General features: G+C 37.9%; 1 protein-coding gene across 2 annotated transcripts in view; it reads right to left on the reverse strand.

The window, feature by feature from the left end:
- Positions 1-949: 949 nt before the first annotated feature.
- elovl4a (ELOVL fatty acid elongase 4a) overlaps positions 950-26,749 on the reverse strand; it is a 38,800-nt gene continuing 13,000 nt past the window's right edge. For both annotated transcript variants that reach the window (XM_060849710.1, XM_060849702.1), the window contains exons 3-7: positions 13,827-14,014; positions 12,254-12,334; positions 9,140-9,311; positions 5,659-5,786; positions 950-1,478 (exon numbers count right to left, since the gene is read on the reverse strand). In XM_060849710.1, the coding sequence (XP_060705693.1) occupies positions 1,194-1,478; positions 5,659-5,786; positions 9,140-9,311; positions 12,254-12,334; positions 13,827-14,014 (854 nt within the window). In that variant the 3' untranslated portion in view covers positions 950-1,193. The remainder of the gene's footprint in view (positions 1,479-5,658; positions 5,787-9,139; positions 9,312-12,253; positions 12,335-13,826; positions 14,015-26,749) is intronic.

Below are 26,749 nucleotides of genomic sequence, written 5' to 3' on the forward strand. Positions count from 1 at the left end.
TTATGATTCCCATCTTAAAAGTTACATTCACAGGCTGTTCCAGTGGTTCAGTGACTTAATTTGAGTTGATATTAAGCCACAATATCAAAAGGTGCTGGTTTATGCCGAATTGACTAAGGTCAGCCACAACATTTGCAACCAGAAGACTTCACTTGGCTTTAGTCATGTTACAGAGGGAAGATCAATTAGGGTTCCTTTAAAGAGCTATTTGAACAAGGGATGATGGAGAATGCATATATATGGATCAAAGCAAAGCAAGAATGTCCTTAATGTTGATTCCAAATTCCCCTCAATAGGTCAAATAGACCACTAATACTTATTGCCTAGGCTCATGCAAAAATAATATTGCAGTGGGTAGGATACAACTATCACTCAGAAGACTGCACATTACTGGTCACTTAAAAGCTTGGAAGAAAATTGAGTTTGGATGGGCAGAAAGGATGTTGAAATACATGCATTATTCATATAAACCTGATTACATAAAATCAACAAAATAGAATTATGACCTTTGCTGCAAATCATAAATCTGAGATGTGAGACCTGTTCTGGGCTCAAGGTAAAATTTTAATGTATCCCAAACAATATTCATTGGTTTACATGGGTCCAGATAATGATTAGAATTGTCATTCTACTTTTTATCTTAGGGCCTTCCATACAGAGAGAAACATCAGATGTAACAAACACAAACTGTTTCAACCACATTCCTGTAACTGATAATTGATAACCTGCAATCAAAACTAGCATTGGATTTGTAGACCCCTGGGCCGGCAACATGGGATTCACCAATGTTTGCATGTGGTAGAAAATGGAACCACAAAAAGCAGCATTAAAACTGAGGTAGTGGTAAAGTAAAAGTTATTTAGCAAGAATTCACAGAAACACAAAACAGAAAACATAACTAAATATAAAAAAACTAAGGTATAGATTTGAAAAAGGGTAAATGACCAGATTCCTCTTTCATAAAACCTATTCAGTGCAATTTATTTAATGGTGAATTTTCTTGTCTATCATCACGTCAATACTATTGTATTGATCACAAATATCATTTACAAAGTAAATACAATAAGTTACAAAGACAGCAAAAAATACAACAGATCGGTTGAAAGCCAGCTGAAACACATGCAGTCATCTTTTGCTGACTCGATATTTGGCTTTAAAACACAACCTTTTGTTTTTCACCTTGCCCATGTATCTTATTCACGCTTAGCTTTTCCTTTCTTCTTCTTTTTCCCATTTTCTACTATCAGCTTGTTTTCTGATTTGATTATTCCATTAACTATTCCATTGCCATTCACAACTATTTTTCCATTCTTTATGAGCTCTTTCTTTGGCTCCCTGTAAGTTTGGTAATAAAAGTTGACGAAGAGGATGATGAAGGAAATGGCGTAAGCTATCAGTGCCCAGTGCATCCATCTTGGGAAAGGGCAATCAATGTACAAGGAATAAGCTGTGTGGCCTATCGTAACATGAAACTGCACCTGTGTTAAAAGAATAACATTTTTTAAAAGAGAAAACATTGCTTAAAAATGTTGTCCAGATGTTAATTAAAAATGTTGGCACTTTCTTTCTCTTTATTCAGCCCATGTCTTTTCATACTTTTACTTTCTCCTCTTTTGTTGTGGGAACATTTTACTTTCTGAACTTCAACTCTATATTGAAAATAACTCAAACAGGGTGTGAAGTTTATAAATGTTTCTGAAGACAGAAAAATATTTTGAAAGAAAGCACAAAAAAGTAGAGAAATGATTTTAGCAAAAGAAAAAGGTACAGTTTAGAAAGTACTGACCAACCAGTACATTTATTAAACAAAACACTGTAATGGAAGAGAGACATTTGGCTGTTAAGAGTAAACAAAGAAACTACGATCAATTATCGGTATCCTGTCTAGTAATGTGAAATGAAACGCCTATCCATACATTGTATGGAATAAAGATTCAAATCTTGAAATTGTGTTCTACAAAGTTAAAAGTTATTAACATTAGTGAGTCTGGATGTAGGTTTGCTCGCTGAGCTGGAAGGTTCAATTTCAGATGTTTTGCCTCCAGATGAAGCACTAATGGTGTAGCCCACTTTCTATTTGTGTGTTTGGGTTTCCTTAGGTTGGTGACATCATTTCCTAGGGTGATGTCGTTTCTTGTTCTTTTTCTCAGGCGGTGGTAAATGAGATCCAAGTCAATCTGTTTATTGATAGCGGTCCAGTTGGAATGCCGTGCTTCTAGGAATTCTTGTGCATCTCTGTTTGGCTGTCCTGGGATGGATGCGTTGTCCCAGTCGAAGTGGTGGCCTTCCTCATCCATATGTAAGGATACTAGTGACAGTGGGTCATGTCTTTTTGTGGCTAGTTGATGTTCATGTATCCTGTTGGCTAGTTTTCTGCCTGTTTGTCCAAGGTAGTGTTTGTTACAGTTCTTGCAAGGTATTTTGTAAATGACATTAGTTTTGTTGTTGTCTGTATAGGGTCTTTCAGGTTCATTTTGTGGGCTACCATGCTGCCAAGGGGTCTGAGTAGTCTGGCAGTCTTTTCCGAGATGTCTTTGATGTAGGAGAGGGTGGCTAAGGCTTCTGGACATGTTTTATCTGCTTGTTTGGGTTTGTTGCTAAGAAATCAGTGGATTGTGTTCATTTGGTACCCATTCTTTTTGAATACACTGTAGAGGTGATTTTCCTCTAACTATTGTTATCCTACCTGCAGACAAATGACACTTGACAGTTATTTTACGTCAAAGAGACTAATTGAAAAAGCGAACGCAGTACTGGCAGATACCAACACTTACCAACAAGTGGTGATAGACCCAACCCCATAACTAGAAAACTGAATCACAATCCTAACTAAAAAAAACTTCAGAAATCTGGAGAAATAAATAAGACTGACTTCCAAAAAATGGCACCAGACAGATCCAATACATCCTGCTTCCAAGGATTACCCAAAATTCACAAACCTGGAGCCCCCCCTCAGACCATAGTCTCTCTACCTGGAATACCAATGCACAGATTGACCAAGGAACTACACCAAACACCACTAACTTTATTAGCAAGGACAATATCGTCAAGCTAGTGGACCTATGCCTTACCACCCACTTCACTTTCAACAACAAAACCTACAGACAAACCAACGGAACACCTAGGGGATCTCAGATATCAGGGTTCTTAGCAGAGGCAGTAATGCAGAGACTCGAACAAACAGCTCTGCTAGCCATCCAACCCAAACTTTGGGTCCGCTACATGGATGACACCTTTGTCATCATTAAATGAAATAAATTAGAGGAAATCATCAAGACCATCAATAATACCCTTACTGGCATAAAATTCACCAAAGATGAGTAAAACAACAACAAATTGCCATTCCTGGATGTTGCAGCAGAGCGAACTTCAAACCAGCGTCTACAGGAAAACAACACATACAGACCAAATATTGAACTACAGAAGCAATCATCCCAAGATCCACAAACAAAGTTGCATTAGAACATTATTTCAACGAGCCACCACACACTGCAGCATAGAGGAACTATGAAGAGCAAAGGAAAATCACTTATACAGTGTATTCAAAAAGAATCAGTACCCAATGAACACATGTCTCAGCAACAAACTAAACAAGTAGACAAAACACGACCAGAAACCCTAACCACCCTCTCCTACATCAAAGACATCTCGGAAAAAACTGCCAGACTATTCAGTCTCCTTGGCAGCATGGTAGCCCACAAACCCACCAACACACTAAAACAGTAACTGATGAACTTAAAAGACCCTATGCAGACAACAAGTAAAACTAATGTTATTTACAAACTATCTTGCAAGAACTGTAACAAACACTACATTGGACAAACAGGCAGAAAACCAACCACCACGATATGTGAACATTAACTAGCTACAAAAAGACACGACCCACTCTCACTAGTATCCTTACATACAGATGTGAAAAGACACCACTTTGACTGGGACAACAAATCCATCCTAGGACAAGCCAAAGAGAGACATGCATGAGAATTCCTTGAAGCATGGCATTCCAATCGGAACTCTATAAATAAACACATTGACTTGGATCTCATTTACCAGCACCTGAGAAAAAGAAAAGAGAATGACATCACCATAGAAAATGACGTCACCAACCCAAGGAAACCCAAACACATAAATAGAAAGCGGGCTACACCACCAATGCTTCATCCAGAGGCTCACTGAAGATGTTACCGAGCATGTGACGTAACATCTAAATTGAACCTTCCAGCTCAACGAGCAAACCTACATCCAGAACCTCAACCTGAGCTACAAATCTTCTCAAAACTCACTAGTAGCGAGTCAATATGTGAAGAATGTAACATATTATATAACTAAAATATCTATTAGCCTAAATCACAGAAGATAAATTAAACAATGATTTTAAATTTTACTGCACAATAATTTTGAAAATATTTTCTGATTTTTCTGTGCAGTAACTTCCTTTCTCTTTGTCAAATTAGGTAACAGTAAAAGTAGAGTTTATAGGTAAGTGGGAAGTAAATGCTCTCCTTTGAAGGAATCTTGCATTTTGTTGTGCAAGTCTAAAGTTAAATGCTCTTTGCTAGCCTCTACATCTCAAGATTCCCCATTTGGAAGCAAAAATGCCCTTTATTGAAAAACCTATTCAACTATACCATGAATCAGTTCAGCCAACCATCCATTTTAGCTTAGAAATGCATTCTGTTTTGGCATTTGACACTTCTACATTGCACTGTTTAAAATGGGGTTTATGTCTTACTGCTAATATTTATCCAATTTGCCTCTCACCTCTAAATTGTAAGCTTCTGAGTTCAAGACCCACTGCAGAGCCTGAACACAAGTGAAATAAAAAAGGTTGCCACTCTACTGTAGTAATGAGGAACCTTTGCATTGTTGGAGGTATTGTCTTTCAGAATAGATATTAAACCAAGTCTCCATCTACCTGTTTGTGTGTGTACAATATTCCAAGCTACTATTCTGAAAAAGAGTATTCATCTCTCCTGTCCTGATAAACATTCATTCTGCAATCAACAACCTAAGAAACAGAAGTGATAAAGGGCTTTTGTCCTAAACATCAATTTTCCTGCTCCTCAGATGCTGCTTGACCAGCTGTGCTTTTCCAGCACCACTGTAATCTAGACTTTGATTTCCAGCATCTGCAGTCCTCACTTCTGCCTAACTTAAGAAACAGCAGACCTCGTCATTAATATATTGCTGTTTGTGGGAGTTTGCCAAGTGCAAATTAGCTGCTGTGTTTCCTACATTACAACGGTGACGTCATATGTACTTTATTGGCTAGAAAGCACTTTGAGACATTGTTGTCCTGAAAAGGGCTCTATAAATCCAAGTCTTTCTTCTCTATCTTTTTTTCAATTACAGGTTGACACAATATTGTTAGTGACTTTTTTCCACTGAGGAAAGAGTGGTATGACTGAATGGTTGAGATATATTTTTGAATCTATGTAACTGCAAGATTGAGGTCAGTTCAATTTATCATTGTAAAGATCTTATGTCAATCAGTCAAACAGTAGAAGGCGACTAAATTAATATGCCTGGGTTGCATGTGAATCAAGTTGTAGAGAAGAATGTGCAAATACTCTCTAATCACAACATCGAGAACTCTCTAATGCACTCTTAATTTTTCTGTTGAAATTGAACTCAAATAATTTCAAAACTTCAATTTACCAGTTGCAGGATGGTCAAATATCGTTTCCACCAGAGATATTTTTGAAACTGTGGGCCACAAGCTGCTAATCCATAGTATAGATACATAACAATATGGATAACGGCATTCATATGTGCTCCAAAAAAAGCTGGAATTGCAAAAAAAAAGTGTTATTGACCTCACTGAAATACATTTTCAAATTTAGTAACTGACAATGTTAATAATTTGTGAAAAATCTAGATCACATATTTGGCTTTTTACAATAGATATTACTACAAAACAATCCCACTTGCCAAAGGTTGACTCACGCTGGTTCATAGCTCATAACTTCTTCAGTTAGGGATATTTTCTTCTTTGACACTTTGTAATAATGATTCTCTACAATACATCCCTCCCAGTGTCCACACTTGTTTAATACATTATCTATAACTATGAAGGTGAACAGTGGACAGAATGCTGAATTGTCTCAAGGAAACAAATAAAAACTTGGGACTTCAATAAAATTAGATTTTGAAAGGCACAATTTAAAAAAATATATTTTCAGAACTACCAAAGCTAAATGACCCCATCTTAAATGCTAAACTTCATTACAAGACAGATGTCAGTGTCATCTATCTTTTGTATGATCTTTGCCATTTTTGAATTAGTTCTGTTTTTCTTTACAAATGAATAAGGGAAAGAAACAACTATTGAAAATTCTGCTTAGAGAGAATGCCTATTTGCTTGGACAATTTAAAACTGAGATTAGTTTTTACAACCTCACAGTAGACATAGCAATCCTACACACAATATTCTGAACTCTTAAAAGATTCGCTATTTGCTTCCAACACAAAGGCTTGATTTTCACCCAGAATTATGAGCATGTACAGGCTGAGAAAAGCAATAAAATCCTCTCACCTCTATGGAAATAGCAACTGGCTGGTTGGTAGAAAAGGGAATACAAGGAACCCAGAAGTTGTTAGGGGAAGACTACAGAACAGCTGCCGGTACTCGGTCAAGTCATAGTGAGAAATGTTGAGAGTCTCAAAATGCAAAAGTGGGGAGCGTACCTCTAGTATCTCAAGGTGAATCTAATTCGACTGTAATTTCAGTTCCCTTCCTTATAGTTACACTGAAAACTAACACTATATACTTCCTTGCAATTATGACAAAGCTGCTCCTTTGGCAAGGTAATGTTCTCCTTGTTCTTTTTTTCCAGAGATGTTGTTAAGGCAGAGGTTCCAATATGTCTGGAATATATACTTGAAAAAGCTTTTAAGTGTTTTTTTTAAAAAGCTTGTACAATGAAATGGCCAGTTCTCCCAGTTCAGGTTTTTTTTTCCCGTTCGATTTGGTTTGGTTTTAGCAAGCGATCTGTTTGAAGTTGCTGATCAAGTTTTCGCTGACCCCCACCCTCTCTCCTGTAAAAACCTGTGTTTGATTTCACCTTTTATTTTGCCAAGGGGATGTACTTGGAACAGCATCTTAAGTTGAGATAGAGTTGATTGAGTTTTCAGATAGGTTAAATTATTCTAATCGTGGGTCTCTTTTGTTCAATGTTCATTCAATAGTCTATAAATAAATTGTTTTGTTTAAAACTGAGTAGTTGGGCGAGCTGCATCACTCCTGGAATATCCACTTACACCTGCTTAAAGCAACTAGAAAAGTTAACGTCTGGGTGACCTTCCTGAAACGTTTTGAGGTCTGGCCTGGTCCATAACACAATACAACAAGTCCCATCTATCTAGAAGTCTATTGTGTGCTTTTTCATGCATCAAAACCTTGTTTTGATAGATGACAAATGTTGTTTATACAGCAGCTTGCAATCCAAGCCACATTAATTCATGCATATTAATTCTATCAAAATATTACATTACAAGGATGATAAACTTTAAATTACCTTAATTCTCCTGGGGATTTCCCCTCAAGACTAACAAGACCAATTGGCAAGCATGAATAATGACAGATTGTGAATTCTATTTAAAGGCTCCAAATGAATGATATCCTCATAGGATTAACAATTGCTCCCCAACTGTAAGAATAGTTATATGCATAGTTCAACGTTGAAATGAAGAAGTCGCTACTTCTAAATCAGTGACTTCCTATTCTTCCACATGCTGGTTTCGTTGAGTTCCTCACAGGTAGCAATCTTTCGAAATTACTGAACTGTCTAGAACTTTCCATTTTATGTTGTAGTATCAATATTGGAAGTATCTGCAATTGTGCTGAAATATAAATGAATTTTTAAATAGAAAAACATAACCACTCTAAACAACTTCTCTGGACCTGGAATATTAAACTTTATCTTTGTATATGCCAAATAATGTGCTAAACCTCTATAATTTTGAATAAACGTTTTGAAAGAATTCATTATATTTGATTATATATCGAACTAGGTGCCAATCTTTATTTCCCCTTTCTCTACTTGATGTGCTGTCTATGGAAGTTCTTTGGTGCGACTGGCTGCTTACCCTCTTTGATGACATCATGGTTGCTTAACATTTGAAGGTCCTTTGAATTAGTGCCTAATTCAAACTAAAATTCGGAAAAAGTAAATCCATGCAATAACAATTCCTGGATCTCTGCATGCAGCTTTCTTCGCGGTCATCAGCGAGCACCATTGTTTTACTAGCAACTGTGAAAATTGACTTTCTTTTCTTCCATCGACACTTTAGAATCAAGTAAACTAAGTACAGAATTTTGGGCAAAGTAACCACATATCCAGAAATCTATGTAAAGATTTTCTCATGTTCTAAGTAACAACTTATCATAAGAGCTGAGAACATCAACCAATTAAGAATACCTTAACATTTTGGTGCTTACTCTCATGAGACCAAATTCCATAGACAACTATAAATGAAAAATTTATTTTACAAAAGCAGTAGTTTCTGGATAAAAACCCAAAGAACTGCAGATGCTTGAAATCAGAAGCAAAAAAAAAATTGCTGGGAAAACTTAGCGGGTCTGGGATTGCCTGAGAAAGCAGAGTTAATGCTCTTCTATTCTGAACAATGGTCACTGGACCCAAAACATTAACTCTATTTTCTTTCCAGACATGCTGCCAGATCTGTTGAGTTTTCACAGCATCATCTCTTTTTGTTTTTGATGCAGTACAGTCAGCCTGCTATAACACGTGTTTCGTAAACACCAATTCGCTTTAACTGACGAATTGAGGATCCTGTTTCTAAAGCGTAAAGTTTTAAAGCAGTATTCGTTATTATAATGTGATTCTGGCCCTATTAGTTTAAATGGTGCTGCGATTAAATTACTTTCTGATAGCACAGGATTGCACAAGAATGCACCAACCATGTTACAGCAGAACTGACTGTACCTTATGGTTTCCTCTCATTACTATTTTATCATATTTCTAATTTACTTCAGCAGGACTAGAATAGACATGATTCATACCACCACAGACCACATTCTTCCTCAACAAAACTTCGCATTTTATAACAATACATATTTAGATCCCCTTTAATCAGGTGTCTAACATTTTGTAGGCAATTCTCTTTTTGTACTCACATTGCCCTCCTGCTACCCATTTGATTCCGATCCACCAGAGGGTAAACATTGTGAAGTGATGATATACGTGCAGAAAGCTGACCTGGTTAAATTTCTTCCTCAATATAAAAAATACAGTGTCCAAGTATTCAATCCCTTTTGAAACATAATACCACCACAAGGCTGACGCTATCTGCGATAACAAAAAATACGTGTAAGACAAGAATTACTTCATCGGTTATATAAAAGATTAACTTTCAAAACATGCACATTTCATGACTGATATTTTTGCAATGTACAGAGGAACCTCGATTATTCGAATTTCGGGTAACGCAAAGAAGATCTCAAGATCTCGCCAAAACATTACATCAAACAGGTACATGTATTCGATTTTCCTGTACTGAAGAACACGTGAAAACGCTGGCAAAAACAAAGAAACACAAGCACTTCAAGCATCAGCAACTGGATATTGTTTCGCTAAGGGTTAGTTACACAGATCTTTGCAAAGCTAAATGTTTTACATTATTCCCATCACTTTACTGGGCCATTCACGAAAAAAATGGCTTAGAAAGTTAACACATGCACAAGGCGGTGCTTCTGTCTTTCTATCGTGACACTGAGTTCCTGGAAACTGACAAATATTCTTGCGATCATAGAAGCTGTTCAGGGCTTTGATTAATGCTGAGATTACTATCACATAAATACTGTCTATGAAAAGGTTTAGTTTAACCGGTAATTTGCAGAATGCAAAGAGTAGTTTGTTTTAATAGCAAACTCATTAAAATTATAGATTAGACAAATTCTCTGGTAGAGCACAGCATTAGATCAATATGGCTTCCCTTGTTTAAGGTAAAATTATCCGAATAATCAATTATCTGAACAAAATAGTGTCCGCCCATCTCATTCAGATAATTGAGGTTCCTCAGTAAAACAAAAATTGCAAATGCTGAGAATCTGAAGAAAATACTAGCAATACTCAAAACTAGTTGAAGTACCTGTCTCCTTCAGATCAATGAGTGAGGCTCCATAAAAGCTGTTACCATTTGAAATGATATGAAACTATTCTATTATTGGAAATACCAGTTCACTAACATTCTTCACTGTTCTAACCTGGTCTGTAACTCTAGTTTCACACAAAGTGGTTGACATCCTTTAAGATGTTCCAGCAAGAAATCCAATAAACACATTCGAAGGGAACTAATGACGGGGAATAAATGCTGTTTTTTTTCCAGCAGCACCCATATACCAATAATTATATATTTAAGAATGATGCATTGTTCCATTACTACAAATTGTTGCATTACTACAAATTGTTGCATATAAACATTTTTAAAATGAAAATAATGAAAAGGAGGAAAGAACAGAAAGATGGAAAGACAACATAAACAAGGGAGAAAATGGCATTAACTTTTGGTGTCAGAGTCACAAATTTGAAAGTTCTTCTCCCAAATCTAGTCCCCATTATCTTCACAGTTTGGTGAGGGGAGAACAGAGATGGCTTGCTACTGGGGCGATACAAAATATGACTAGTAGAAGGGTTAAACTTACCAGAGTGTCTTGGAGAGACACAGCACCATTTCGGTAACTATTCAGAGACGTCAAGTGCCATTTGTGAAAAATCAAGATCCCTCTGTGATTGGTAGCAGTAGATACAGAAGTATTCAAAAAGTGGATATACACATTAAAATGGCCAAGCCAATTGGAATTACTAGGAAGAGCTGTACAGTTATTAAAGTTTCCTGTCTTTTTAAATACTTGAAAATGAACTGAAAGTAATTTACAGAAATTCAGTGTTTGGTGTTTACCTTTGTAGTGGCATGGTGGCTCAATGGTTAGCACTGCTGTCTCACAGTACCAGGGTCCCAGATTCGATTCCAGGGGAATCGAGCAACTGTCTGTGTGGAGTTTGCACATTCTCCCAGTGTCTTCATGGGTTTTCTCCGGGTGCTCCGGTTTCCTCCCACAGTCCAAAAATGTGCAGGTTAGGTGAATGGGGCATGTTAAATTGCCCATAGTGTTAGGTGCATTAGTTGAGGGAAACAGGTCCGAGTGAGTTGCTCTTTGGAAGGTTAGTGTGGACTTGTTGGGCCGAAGAGCCTGTTTCCACACTGTAGGGATTTTAATTCTAAAATAAGCCTGAAGGTTATCTGCTGCATTATGACATCATAATCAATCATCAGTAAGATGCCTTTCAGTTCAGTTGATTGACAGCTCCAAGTGTCTGTAAAGTCTCTGAAGTGGGACTATGCCATTCTCATTAGAGATTATAAGAAAATAAATGGGTCTTCATCAATAAGGTTTAAACAAAATGAAAATCAAGCATCGAACACTCAAGAATTTTATTTACTCAGCACGGGTTCTGAGTTCTGCCCATGGGGAAACTGACAGTTACCATGTAGGTTGTATGGGCAAAGAATGGTGAATGGGGGGGGGGGGTATGTGCTGTTACCAAGTTGGGGTCTTTTATAGCTCCTGCACCAAGAAATGAATTGGGGGAATGAAGTGGCATGGGAAGGGTTTTAGGGGGTGGGGATGGAAAGGTATGAGAAGATGAGAGTAGAGGGCTGTATTTTATTTTATCCCCCAAAACTTCAACAAGGCTAACCTTTTTTCCAGACCAACTCTGTACCCTATAGCCCAAACATCTGCGGGAGCAGCATTCAAGGAACGAAATTCAAACTTTGGGCTATTTTTTCCCTAAGTCAGGCTTGTACAGCCCATCATGGGAGTGAAAATTCAGGCCAAATTTAAGCTATGCTATGTAATACATCTTTCCTATAAGCAAAAATTATTTCCAATTAAGCACTGTAAGCTGACCTATCTTGACACATTTTCATCAATATAATTTGAACACTGTGCATGGAGATAAAAGAAGCGATACATCATTTGATGCATAACAGTGCAGGAAAGCAAAATTACATAGGTCAAGTGCATGACATCATGGATATCAAAAGTATCTGAAAAGACTGTGTTTTGCCCTTATGAACACACCTTACTCCTTGCGGGATATGCCAGGATGCAAAAGTATATGAGCATTTATCTTCAATGCCAGCTAGAAAACAAGAAGGTTCATGTCCATCACTTACCTATTACGTGTTAGTTCTCATGAATTGCATAAATAATGAAAGTACCTACCCGTACTTCATTGACATCATCTGTGTAGTTGACAGTCTGGCAAATATAACTGTATCCTGCTGCTCTTGCAGCAAAGAAGAGCTGTAAGGAACAATAAATCCAAGTGTCAATAGTGATGAATAACAAGGAGAGACTGCTAAATATTTTATATCTGTGCCTGAAAATGTACAAAAATGCCCATTTTAAAGGAAGAGAAAAAAAGTCTTGATTAAAAATGCATTTAAGGTATTGGTTAGTGTTTCTGTTACAAGGCTGATTATCAGCTTTTCACATATAATTAATCAGCAATAATAGAGGTAACTTAAGATCACCAAATTTTGCTATCAGCAATCATTTTAAATTTTCTACACTGCAGCATTGATTATAGTTCAAAAGTATTCACTGCCTGATTAAGCATTTTAGAAGGTCCCAGGATTACAAAAATAAATTAATGAAATTTCCTTATTATAATTTACAGACAAATTTATACATTTTCTCATTCATTCCCAAACGTACAGAAGTCATTATTTGGCGATTTCTGTAGTCTGAAGCCTATTTCATGTCAGTGATCATTTGTTTGCCCATATTGTCATCCCAGGTTTTGAATTTGAGGCCAACGTAGTACCTTTTGGCTAAGTGGTTTGACAACAGTCTGATCAGTATATGGAGTCTGCTTTATAATGCCCATAATTACACAGTTGGAGAAATGAAAGAAGGGAATGAATGAGAAGAGAAGAATTTGCACTTATTCACAACCGCACTTGAATGAAATGGCAATGAGGTAAATTATTGACCATACTACACAACTGCTGCTAAATTCAGCCTCAGGTGTCAGGAAGAATGGTGCGACTTAAAACAAGAAAATTGTGTGATTATTTATTTTCTTTTCTCTTTTTCATTTATGAACCAAGTAAAGGAGACAGGGTAGCTAAGTCACCTACTTGTCAATTTATGCTGTAGTGCTCACCTACTTTTCAGGAGCTTACAATGAATTTATCCTTCCAATCTCTTCAACTTTCACTTAGCATCTCTGCATGATAGTGTGGCCAAGACTGTTGATTTCTACTTTTAGATCTAAATGGAACATTCTCTAAATTCAACAAATTGAACCAGCTGCTTGTCTTTTACAATAGAAAACTAAAAGGTGACCTAGTAAAGGTGTTTAAAATTATGAAGAGGTTCAATGTAAAAGTAAATGTAACAAATGTTACCATGGTGGCAAAGTGCAAAATTTTGGGCCATAATTATCAGAATCACCAACTGAAGAATTTAGGAGAAAATCCTTTACCCAGAGAATGGTTAGCTAGGAGTAATTTAGGCTAATAGTGTAGAAGCAATTAAGGGGAATCTAGAAAAACATGGCAGAGGAAATACAAGAAGGATATGTTTACAGGATGGGAAGAAGATTGGAGAAGGTAGTGTGATGCATAAACACCAACAACTAACATCGGTCAGAATGTTTTGTTATGGTTTGGTAAATGTTACATAATGTTTTCTTTAAAATCTCAACACACACAAATAAAAATAGTATACCTCCCAGGACCCAGTAGAAAGAGCCGAATGAAGCAGAATATTTAGGTATGATAAGACTAACCTCTTTAAAGATGTAGAAATTTAGTATCACCATTCCAAAGTTGTAGAAAATAAGCAGCGAGCGTAGCTGAAAAGGCTCCCTGTTCTTCATCCATTTTGGACCCAGCCAGACAAAGAGAAGGTAAAGACTGCTCACTGCCAATGTCGGCAGGGGTGAATGCATCAAAGTCCAGTTTTCCACTCGCTTGTCTGTTAAAATAATGGACAAGTTATAAATGTGCTTTTATGATTTAAAAAGATAGCAGCATGAATAAACAATTTTTAATTCAAGCTGCTATAATACTACTACATTATATTGCTATTATATTTAATTCCTTGAACAGGTGCATGCATGTCAATGTTAAATAGATTGTATATCCCAGCAAACAGGCTGAAATGGAAGTACTGAGTCTTCTTTGGTAAAAGGGCCTCCAAAGCAAACTCCTGAAGAAGAATTCAGCATGACCAAAGCATCTTCTGGGCTGCATGTAGTCAGAATAATATTTAGTTCAACTGACATTTATGCCATCTCAGAACTGCTATATTGCTAAATTATTGTTCCCAAACTGTTGAAATGACTGTCATTCCCCACATATCCACACTTGGCGCTTGATCATAAACAAGTGTTTTCAAAAAGTCTAACATAATATTCAATCTCCAAATACCCATTGTGACAGGACTGTGCATTTTAGGTGATAAATGGGGCAAGAGATCTCACTTGGTCTTGAAATAGCTTTTCATTTGTCTGAGGAGAATACTGATTTGGCTGCAGCACAGAATTTTCTGTTACATATTCTTACCGATTCTGAAGAAGTAGCATTATGAAAGCATGACTGAATCTTATCAACAGGAAGTAGGAATGCCAAAGAGGAAACTGAAGGTTTCTAATATTTTATATCAATCACAAACTAGTATCTACATAAACAGTAAATGCAAAGCTATCCATGAACAAATGTCAAGATATCAAATTAAACGAACAAAGTTGTCATGTTTTTGTCCATTTCATTTTTACACTTACACAAGTATGCACCACTCTCTCAAAAACTAGCTCAGCCAACTCTGGTCCAGTTCTTTTCATAGTCAGTCCTCCAGCTCTCACTCCCTAACTAATGCTCATAGTCCCCCATGCCCTCTCATCTAACATCCTCTAACTGCAAAACTGGTGAACCACATAATAATACGGACAATTCATTTAAATTAAAACCATTCTACGTTCCGTTTGAAAAAGGTTTACCTTCATATATTATAATAAACTGTCAACGCAAAGAGCCAGAGAAAGTCCAATTGAAAAAAAACCTTTTATCCAGTTAACACCATATAATCTTATCCTTAGAATGAAGCCCATTCCACCTTCTTACCTGGATGCAGGACAGTCAAAGTAACCCTAACATTCACCATTGCGAAAATATCAATGAAGGAAAATATGACAACAGTTCCCCACTTCCATCTCGGGAAGATATAAGTCACAACAACCAATTGACAATTCTGTTCCTCAATTATATCGTTCTTCTGCCCATAGTGTTACCATTTAAAACTGGATAGTTAAGGACAGCAAAATCTAGTCTGATCCGGACAGTCAGAGTGGTATAATTGTCAATCTGTGATATTTATTTTTCAAAGAAAAGCAACATATATTTTGAAAAACACAAGTCAGTATTTGCTAGCTTTCCATATAGCGGCTTGATGTGCAAAAGTAAGAAAAGAAATCTTTTACAAGTCATTTTTAGGCATTGTCTACAATTGTACACAGCACACCAGTGACTTGTGATGGTAGACATAGGATTTAGAACAGGGTTTTCCCAAAGTGGAGTCACAACTCCAGAGGTAACAATGGTCAATCTTCCTTCACCTCCTCTTGTAGGTCTTCTCTACCTTCTTCATGCAACAAAACATCACAACAATTTCAAGCCACAAAAAGGGGTAACAACAGAACAATAGTTTGGGAAACACTGATTTAAAAAGTGGATAACTATGTATTTTCTTCATCTGCGCCTTCTCTGGTCATTTTGGGCATTAGATTAGATTAGATTACTTACAGTGTGGAAACAGGCCCTTCGGCCCAACAAATCCACACCGACGCGCCAAAGCGCAGCCCACCCATACCCCTTACCTAACACTACGGGCAATTCAGCATGGCCAATTCACCTGAACTGCACATCTTTGGACTGTGGGAGGAAACCGGAGCACGTGGAGGAAACCCACGCAGACAAGGGGAGAACATGCAAACTCCACACAGTCAGTCGCCTGAGGTGGGAATTGAACCCGCGTCTCTGGCGCTGTGAGGCAGCAGTGCTAACCACTGTGCCACCGTACCGCCCTCAGACTCTTGCTCTCAGATTCACATTTTACTCAATTTGTTTCACCTTACAATTAGGGCATTCACTTTGAAAAGCTTTCTCAAAGTATGTTTTTCAGCTCCACTTTTAGCCACTTCCTCCAAACTCCCTACTATGCATGCTTCTGAGTCCCACTCATGAAGATTGAAATAGAAAGTTCTAAGAAGACTTGACAAGGTAGATATGAAAAGGTTGTTTCCCCGCATAGGTGACTCGAGGACCAGAGGACATAATCTCACAATAAGGGGTCGCTCTTTTAGGGCACAGATGATCTTCTCAGAGGAAGTCAATCTATGGCATGCTTTACCACAGAGGGCTCTAGAGGCTGGATTGTTCAGCATTATCAAAGCCGACAGATATTTAATCAGGAAGGGAATCAAGGGATATGGGGAAAAGGCAAGAAAGTGGAGTGGAGGATTATAAGATCAGCCTTGATCTAATTGAATGGCAGAGCAGAATCTATAGGCTGAATGGCCTACTTCAACCTCTAAATCTTATGGTCTTAATTACTGCTGGTTTCAAACCTTGGAATTGCATGGCTTTGGTCTTTTCAATTTCATCCATTTATCAAAAAAAGTACTGATTCCTACCAAAATCTTAACACCTTCCAACAACCTTAATGAGTCAGAATTGCACTCAAATGCAAGAGATCATTCTAGAAAATAAGTCAGCAGACTCACAACTAATTTTAAACATTCACTCCTGCTACTAGAGTGTGGAAGTGTTCAGCAGGACAGAAATGTTTTCCAAAGGGTGACAGGAACGTTTTGTTCACGCTCTTCAGCACTTCCCACCAGCAAGGTTAAATATTTAGACAAATGTGGACATAATGGAAACAAAAGCCAGAGCCCAATTTTTCTAAATATTTAGCAATTGATGCATTTTTCAAATTGTCTCACTTCAGAAACTTGAACTATTAAACAAAAACACATCCATTAGGCAAATCATTCATATATAACCTTTGCAGAGAGTGTGTTACTTGAAAAGTAATGCAGATCAGGCAGCATCCAAGGAGCAGGAGAAAGACATTTTGTGTACAAGCCTTTAATCAGGAACCACACTTTTCCAGTACCACACTCTTGACTCTGATCTCCAGCATCTGCAGTCCTCACTTTCTAATATATATAACCTTTGGTTTGGGTTATAGTTTCTGCAAGGGCCACTCAGCAGCTGACTTCATTACAGCCTTGGTTCAAACATGGATAAAACAGCTGAATTTCAGAAGTGAGGTGAGAGTGACAGCCCTTTACATCAAGGCCATATTTGACAGAGTGTGGCATCAAAGAACCCTGTCAAACCTGGAATCAATGGTATTGGGGGCAAATGCTCCACTGGTTAGAATCATACCTGGCGCAAAGGAAGATGGTTGTGGTTGTTTGAGGTCAGTCACCTCAGCTCCAGGAGTTCCTCAGTGGTAACACCAGTAACCTATCAACATCCTTGGGGTTACCATTGACCTGAAACTCAATTGGACTCACCATATAAACACAGTAGCTACTAGAAAAGTTCAAGGCTAGAAATGGTGCCCATCATATACATGGAAAGAGTGTGATGGAACATTCCCCACTTGCCTGGATGCATGCGGCTCCAAAAACACTCAAGAAGCTTAATACCATCTAAAACAAAGCAGTCCACTTGATTGGCATCACATCCACAAGCACCCACTTCCTGCATCACTGACACTCAGGAGCAGGAGCATGTACTCTCTACAAGATGAATTGCAGAATTTCACCAAAAGGTCCTTAGACGGCATCTTCTGAACCCACAATAAGTGGCATCTAGAAGGACATGAGCAGCAGATACATGGGAACACTACTGCCTGCAATATCTCTCTAAGCCACTCAACATCCTGACTTGGAAATATATCACCTTTCCTTCACTGTTGCTGGGTCAAAATCCTGGAATTCCCTCCCTAAGGGTCAACCTATAGCTCATGGGCAGTAGTCGTTCAAGGTGGCAGCTTAGCACCACTGTCTGAAGGGCAATTAGGAACAAACAATAAATGCTGACCATCCAGAGATGCCACATTCCACAAAAGAATTTTTTAAAAATCTGCAGTGGATTTTAATTAGCATTGTGAATTGACAATCAGAAGTAGACTTGTTGGAGGTTAAGATTAAGTTGTTTCACAGTCAACAAATTGATGTGGTATTTAAATTAATGTACTCAGATCTTGCTAATGTGTCATTTTGGATGACACGACAACAAATGACTACATGATTAGTGTAATTCAGTTGCCAGACTTAGTGCTGAATGAAATTATAAAACTAATTCATTTGGGATAATATCAGTTAGACTTCATAGGTTTAATCCAAGCCAAGAGCTACAGAGTACAGATTTATTTTTCCTCCTGCAGCAACGACAATTATAAGCAACGTATGGAAATTTGCAGCCATGTCAATTGGTTGCATGTAACTTTGAATTTTGCTTTCCACAATTAAACAGTAATTTGCACTGGTATATCTTAAGGAAAAGATATTATTTCATTGGACCCAGTTCATAGAATGTTCAATAGGCTGATCCCAGTATCAGCAAAGGTTAAACAAGTTGGGACTCTACTCATTGGAGTTTAGAAGAACGAGAGGTGATCTAATTGAAATACATAGGATTCTTAAGGAACTTCACAGGTTAAATGCTGAAACAGTTGAATGTCGTAAGATATGCTATGCAATTTACAGGAAACAGAGATAGAAATGTACTTGATTAATAAGGGGATCAAGGAAATAGGGGGAAGGCAGGAGAATGGGCTTGAAAAACACATCAGCGATGATCAAATGGCAGAGCAGACTCAAATGTCCGAATGGCATAATTCTGCTCTAATAGGAGCAGAATCAAACAACTCAACACTAAGCCACAAAATGAGATATCAGGAAAAAAAGACCAAATACTGGCTAAAGTTTTTTTTAAACAATTCTTTTCAAAGAATGAGGGGTACAGTGGCAAGGGGGTTAAGACAGGTAGTTCAGAGTTTGGGGATAGGCAGCTGAAAGTATTACCATAAATGATGATGCAATTAGATAGTAAATACACAACAAGTTAAAAGTGAAGAAATATTAGAGCTTTGCAAGGCACTTTTAGGTTGGAACAGGCTATAGAAAAAGGGAGCAAAAAAGCCAAGGAATGATTTGAAAACAAAAATGGGAATTTTAAAATGGATGGGTTTCCACACTGGGAGCTAATGTTGGTCAGTCATCACAGAGATGTGTGCAAACTGGGCTTGGTAGGAGTTAGGATACAGGTTGAATTCTAGATGACTTCAAGGTTATGGACAATTGCAGTCAAGAGATGTTATGGAGCTGGAATTAGACAATTTTGGTGATAGCATCAATATATGGTTGGAAGCTTATTTCGGACTGAAATACAAAACTGAGAACATATGATTCATCCTCAGACAAAGATGGTGGAAAGGGAACTAAGTTTGAGGCATGAGCCAAAGTCAATGACTTCAGTCTTGTTAAAATTTAGCTTGAGGAAATTCCTGCTCATCAGTACTGGATGTTAATGAGGTAGAAGAACAATTCAGAAAGTTTATGAAGGAGCTGAAAAGGTAAAATAGGGCACCATCAGAATATGTTCAGCATCCCCTCAGATAATGCCAGTGACAACTTTTGGTGAAGCACCTTTCACTTTTAAAATCATCCCATCCTATTTCCCCTTGTTTTTCTTTTGTGGGATGTGCGCGCAAACACTTACCTACATAATAAGCATGTTCTCCTTAACTGATTGTAAAGCACATCAGCACATCCTGCAGATACATTTTAAAAATATGATAAACATTAAGATTTCTACATCAGATGACATTAAAGTGTGAGGAATGAATTACAGACCATAAGATATAGGAGCATAATTTGGCAATTCGGCCCATTGAGTCTGTTCTGCCATTCAATCATGGCTGATATGTTTCTCAACTCCAGTCTCCTGCTTTTTCCCTATAACCCTTGATCCCCTTACCAATCAGAACCTATTTATCTGTCTCAAATACACTTGATGCTTGGCCTTGGTAATAAGTTCCACAGATTATCCATCCTCTAGGTGGAGAAATTCCTCTACATCTCAGTTCCAAAGGGTCGCCCCTTCACTCTGAGACTGTGCCCTCAGATCCTAGTTTCTCCTACTAGAGACATATTCTCCATGTCCACCGCATCCAGATCTCTCAGTGTTCTGTAAGTTTCAATGAGATCCTTCCTCATCCTTCTTAATTCCATCAAGTACAGATCCAGAGTCCTCAACTGCTCCTCATATGACAAGCTCAAGACAAGACAAAAAGGCACATGTTTTACTGAATTTCATTTTGACCAATCATTTTCTCCCAGGGCCTCTAACAATGAATTCTAAGATTCAAGGTTATCAGAATAATGTGATGCAACACTAATGAATAGGTATTGCATGAACTGATGAGACACATACATGTAACTGACAGAGAAATTGAATGCTATGATTGAGGTCAGGTGGGAATTTGGGGGGTAAAGTCAGCAAATGGGATAGAAGGGGAACAGAAGTTGAATGGTTTGTAATTCATGCAAATTTGAGAGTGAAAATTAGCTCTCAGGAGTGACCAATAGCAACAAAAAAAAAGGTACTGTCATAAAATTTACAGCTGGAACTGTAAGCATTTTGATAGTAGGGATGATGGGCTAAAAAACATATAATGAATAGTATGTGAAATCTTGATGGTAACTTGAAAGGTGAAGCATGCCGAAGCCTAATGGCATATAGATAGGATTTAATTCTGATAGTGTTAGATTTTGAGCCCAACACTATTTTATAATGGTCTAGACCACAAGTCCTATCATCAAAATGAGTCTATCCTCAAATGCAACAAATCCTGAACAATATCCAGGCTTGGTCTAAAAAGAGACAAATAAGCTTCGTGCCACACAAGTGCCAGACAACAACCATCTCTAACAAGAGAGAACCTAACAAATGCCTCTTGATATTCAATGATATTATCACTGCTGAATCCCTCAGTATCAACTCCCTACTTGAGAGTCACCAGTGACCAGGAACTGAACTGGATGGAAAAGCTAGTATAAATACAATGTTTACGAAAGCACGTCAGAGGATGGAAAACCTGCAGTGAGTAACCTTCCGATTCTCCAAAGCATGTCCTTCATTTACAAGGCACAGGTCAGGAACTTGATGGAATGCTCCCCAGCTTCCTGTTGCAGCTCCAACAACACTCAAGAAGCTTGACACCATCTAGGTCAAAATAACCTGCTTGATTGGCGTCACATCTATAAATATTCACTCCCTCCACGATCGACACAGTAGTAGTTGTGTGCACCATCAACAAGATGAGTGCAGTGCAGAAATTTACGAAGGGTCATTAGCAACTTCCAAATGCACGACCATTATCATTTAGAAGCTCAAGGATCGTAAAAGACCAGCATCTGCAAGTTGCCCTACAAGTCACTGGCCATCCTGATTTAGAATTAGATCTGTCCCTAGGTTAAAGTCCAGGGATTTCCTCCCTAACAACACTGTGGACTTATCCATACCAAACAGTCTGTAGCAGTTCAAGAAAGCAGCTCATCACCACCATCACCTTCTCATGGGCAATTAGGGATGGGCAATAAATAATTCAGGCCCAGCCAGCAACAACCCCATCCACCAAAAGAATAAAAACACTGCATTTTGTTGCACCAAGCCACATAAAAAGGACCGCAAATGATTTAACCTTCCCTGGAACTGAACTCTTCCTAATAAAATGCAGGCTTTCAAATATTAGCTTAGTTTGCTTCAGTCAGTGTTGCTGGTTCACAAGAATTTTATACTGATGAGCTGTAGATCCAAAAAGTGCAAAACCAACATTTGTGTCAAAGTCCATGTTCAAGTCAAGATGAAGGAAGTAGGACTGCATCGAAGGAAAAAAAAGGATGAAAATGGTGTAAAGGAGAAAGTATGGAAATGTGCAGAAGACAGGATCATTAACCTGTACAAAAGGGAAGGCCTCAAGAGAAATTGAGAAAAGTGCAAAAAACCCACTGTCAATTGATTAGGCAAATAAACAATTAAAAGCGATCAAACATCAGCCAATCAATTCATTTGAAATGTCTTCTAAACTTTTCAGGAGATATCTTGTTTATCAGCTACTCATGACAAATACATTTTAATCAAAATAATTCTTGACAAACAGCATCAAGTTCATCAGCTCCTACTGCAATGCCTTCAGGCAGAGGTAACTGGTTTTCAGTGGCAATAACAATTTTCATTTTCTGCTATGACTCAAGTCATCAGAGAACATTCCTTCATCCTTCTATAGCTATGCTGATAATTAGGAATAGGCTGAATTTGACTTCCTTCTTGATGATATGATTATGTATCATGATGAAGTTTGACCCAGGAGCAGTACATCAAGAAAAATGGGTAATTTCTTTCAAAGGTTTGTGGAACCTGTGCCTTTTTTAAAACATATCTGCAAGGATTGTTTTGAGTTTGCATCAGTGTGAAAGGGAATTTTTTATTTGGACAATAAGAAACATAGGTCTATGTGGTCTGGAAACAGTATCAACAAAAGGACACTGAGGAAGAAGTTGTGTGACTGGCAGATAAAAGAGAGCTACAGACACAAAGGAGAGATACAAACAGAAGAGCTGGATGGAGGGTGAAGATTCAAATGCAGACAAAGATAAAGGAGACACAGACAGAGACAGAAAGAGAAACACACTGAATTCTTGTGACGAGATGAAGTAAATCACTCTAGAAGTCAGTTTTTCAGTTAGGCAGAAAAGCAGACAGGAGTTCTTCGAGATATTTATTAAGAATTCATTCAGAGGATATGGGTATCATTTCCCATGCCTAATTGCCCAGAGAACAGTTAAGTCAATCACACTGGAGTCACATGTAGGCCAGACCAGGTAAGGATAGAGATTTCCTTCCCTAAAGGATATAAGTGAACCAGATATGTTTTTACAATGACCAACATGAATTAGATGATTGCCATTAGAGCAGCTTCTTCAGATCCCAGATTTTTAATTGAATTTAAATCTGCAATGGTCGGAACATTGATCTGCGGATCTGGTTTGCAAATCCTACGACATTACCACTACTCCACCGTCTCTATAAATTAGGAAGAAGTCATACCCAGATTCAAAATCTTAACTCTGTTTCTCTCTCTCTCTCTCCAAATACAGTCATACCTGCTGAGTTTCTATAGCATTGTCTGTGTTTGTTTCAGATTTCCAGCATTCACAGTATTTTGCTTATAATTTGGTCCATGATTGTCATGTTCACTGTCAGCTCTACCTGATTCCCTAAACAATACTGAATTTCGCTCTCCTTACCACAAATCCTCCCACTGTTCGAAGAATGTCACAAACAATCCAGAGTCCTTAATTTAAAACTTCCTATCACTAAGCCTCCTATAATGGCTTACTTCTAACACCAGATGTAAGGATATAATTTCCATGTCTTCAAGATCAAATTCATACCTTCATTTGCCTAAAACACCTCCATACCTATCTTTCTGAACTGATCTCATATCATTTTGAAAATTTTCTGTTCAGCCATCATCTGTGACCTCCACCAGTCATTTTCAGTCAACTATTTCTCTTCAGGCTCTACTTTTGTATCTTTTTATGGATGCTATCATTACCCCTCTTCAAAGGCCCTACTGGGTTTCTCCATTAACTATAGGCAGTAACCATTTCCATTTTTACAAATCTTTTATCATTTTGAAACCCCAAAAATTTCAATAACTTGAGAAGTTAAAGTTGGAGGGTACCAATTACTTATGATGTGAATTTGTCCAATTTAGTTTTGATCCCACTGACAGCATTAAGGCTACTCAAAATTTCTAAAGGCATTCAATATGGCTATGATCCCTGTGTGCTATTCCAAGCAACATTCCTTGATCACCCTGCAGTATTCAACATATTGCTACTCCTGTTCCATTTCTTGAGGTCTTTCCAGAGTTATTCTTTTATCCTTAATGTATTTGTAAAGTAATTTACGATTTTCCTTTATTTTACATGCTATGATCCTTTCATATCGCCTTTTTAATCTTCTAGCTTCCTTTTTAAGTTCCAGTTGCATATTCTGTACTCCTCTAGGGCTTTAACTGTTTTAAGTCCTCTGTATTTGAACAAAGACTCCATTTTTTCTCTATAACCAATGGTGCATATTCTTCAATGTCCAGGGTTCATTTGAAATTGTTGATCCCATCCTTCCCCCTACTACAACATGTTGGCCCTGTACTCTTTCTATTCTCTTCTGGAGTGCGTCACACTGCTCGGCCATAGACTTATCCAAAACAAAATCAACTCTGATCAAATCATAGCTGACCTTATTAAAATTGGCCTTCCCCCAATTCTGGGGGAAACTCATCTTGTTATTAAGTAAAAGAATTTTGAATCAAACTGAATTATGACTTCTGTCTGCAAAATGCTCCGCCACTGATACTTCAACCACTTACCCAGCTTCATAACCCAAAATTAAGTCTAGGACCAGTCCAACTCTTTAATGGTTTTCTATACACTGGCTTTGGGATAATAGGCAGATTAAATGGATGGGCAAAAAACTTGGCTGATGGAATATAATTTGGGAAAATGTGAGGTGATGCATCTTGGCAAGAAGAATAGAGAAGATAAATCAATTTAAAGAAAGCTGCAACATTTGGATTTTGTGAATTACAAAAAGCGAGCATACATGTAAAAGAAAATGGAATGTTGGTCTTTATCTCAAATGGAATTGAGCATTAAAATAGGGAAGTCAGACCACAGAAATAGGTCGCTGAACAGTTTTGATCCCTTTATCTAAGAAGAGATGTACCGATATTGGAGACAGTTCAGAGAAGGTTCATTTGGTTGACCACAGAAGGGATTTCCTTACGAGGAAGATGGGCCTATACTCACTGGAGTTTAGAGGAATTGCAGGTGACCTCCATCGAAACATAAAATTGGGGCCTTGGCAGGGTAGATGAGAGGTTGTTTCCCAGTGTAGAAGAGTCCAGAACTGGAAAGTATAATCTAAGAGTAAGAGATTGCCCATTTCAGACAGAAATAAGGATGAATTGCTTCTTCCAGAAGGTACTGAATGTGTGGAATGCTTTACAATACAGGACTGTAGAAGGTAGGTCATCAAGTATATTCAAGGCTGAGAAAGACCGATTTTTGATCTTTTGTGAAGATCTGGAGCTCAGGTTGTGCACGAAGTTGATGGTTGGCTCGCCGAGCTGGTAGATTTTCTTGCAAAAGTTTTGCCTCCCTCCTGGATGACACCTTCAGTACTATGTAGCCTCCTAATGAAGCACTGTTGTTGTGATCTGCTTCGAATCTATATGGATCTGTCTGTTGTGGCGGGTTGTTCTACTTCCAGTATTGTACTGTAGCGATCTGTAGATTGGGTCTATTTCAACGTGTTTGTTTTTGGAAACAGTGGATGAATACCAAACCTCCAGGAGTTTCCAAGCTCATCTTTGTTTAGCCTGTCACAGTATTGTAAGGCTGTCCCAGTTGAATTGGTGTCCTTCACTGTCGGTGTGGATTGAGAGAAGAGAGGATTGGTCCTGTCATTTTGTTGCAAGCTGATGCTTGCGTATTCTGGAGACAAGATTCCTGCCCATGTAATGTTTCTCACAGTTGCTTCATGGTATCACATCAATCCTGCATTTTGTGGGTATGGAGTCTTTTACTCAGTAAGGGAATCAGGGCTTATGGGGAAAAGGCAAAAAAAGTGAAGTTAAAGATTATCAGATCAGCCATGATCTCATTGAATGGTGCAGCAGACCTGATGGGCCAAATGGCTTACGTCTGCTCCTACAATTTATGTTCTTTGTTATTTCAAGACTTAGTTACTCGAATGTTCTTTTTACCAGCCTCTTGCAGTTTCCTTTCAGAAACTGCAAATCCTCCAAAACTTATGCAATCTATCATATTCAGTCTAATTATAAATCATCAGTGCCATCATCAGCCATTATCCATCTCTTAACAACTCAGAACTTATAATTTAGACCTTCTGTGAATCTACACAATTGGTTTTCAGTCAACTCCAACCACGTTTTGAATCCTTGCTCCAACTATTTCCACTTTGCCTTTCTAGGTCTACACAACTTAAATCTTTGACCTACTTTCAGTCACCATTCTTAACATTCTCACATCACTGCCATTTCTTGTTTAGACCTCATAATGCTTTGATAGATTAAAATTGCTGGTCTTTTCATTTGTATCATCTCACATAAATATTACACTTCATTAGGATTATGATCTATATCCAGAATCAGATGTTGGCTTGAAATAATTGTTTGGAAGAAGACCAATTTACAAGAAAGGCTCTTTTCTACCCAAGCTGAGGCTTAACATAGAAAAGTACATACAAGTAGTTCTGGGATAACGTGTGTTTCGGCAGTATGATTTGGCTATAATGTCGGTGAAGAATTAGGAAATAATATTTTGGAGAATGCTTACCTCCATTAGTAATACTGCAACTCCAGCAGGAATTGGTACACATGCTGTGTTCTGCGCATGCGCCGACTTGCACACTGAAATCTCTGTTATTCTCCACATGCATTGGCGCTCTTGCAGTTTTGCGCATGTGCTGGTGTCCGTGCATGTATCATTCAATGTACTGTTCTGCAGATGTGCAATGTCAGCACCGAAGTCTGTGTTGTTCT

This window comes from Hemiscyllium ocellatum, chromosome 3 (assembly GCF_020745735.1).
Source record: "Hemiscyllium ocellatum isolate sHemOce1 chromosome 3, sHemOce1.pat.X.cur, whole genome shotgun sequence".
In the NCBI taxonomy this organism is placed as follows: Eukaryota; Metazoa; Chordata; class Chondrichthyes; order Orectolobiformes; family Hemiscylliidae; genus Hemiscyllium; species Hemiscyllium ocellatum.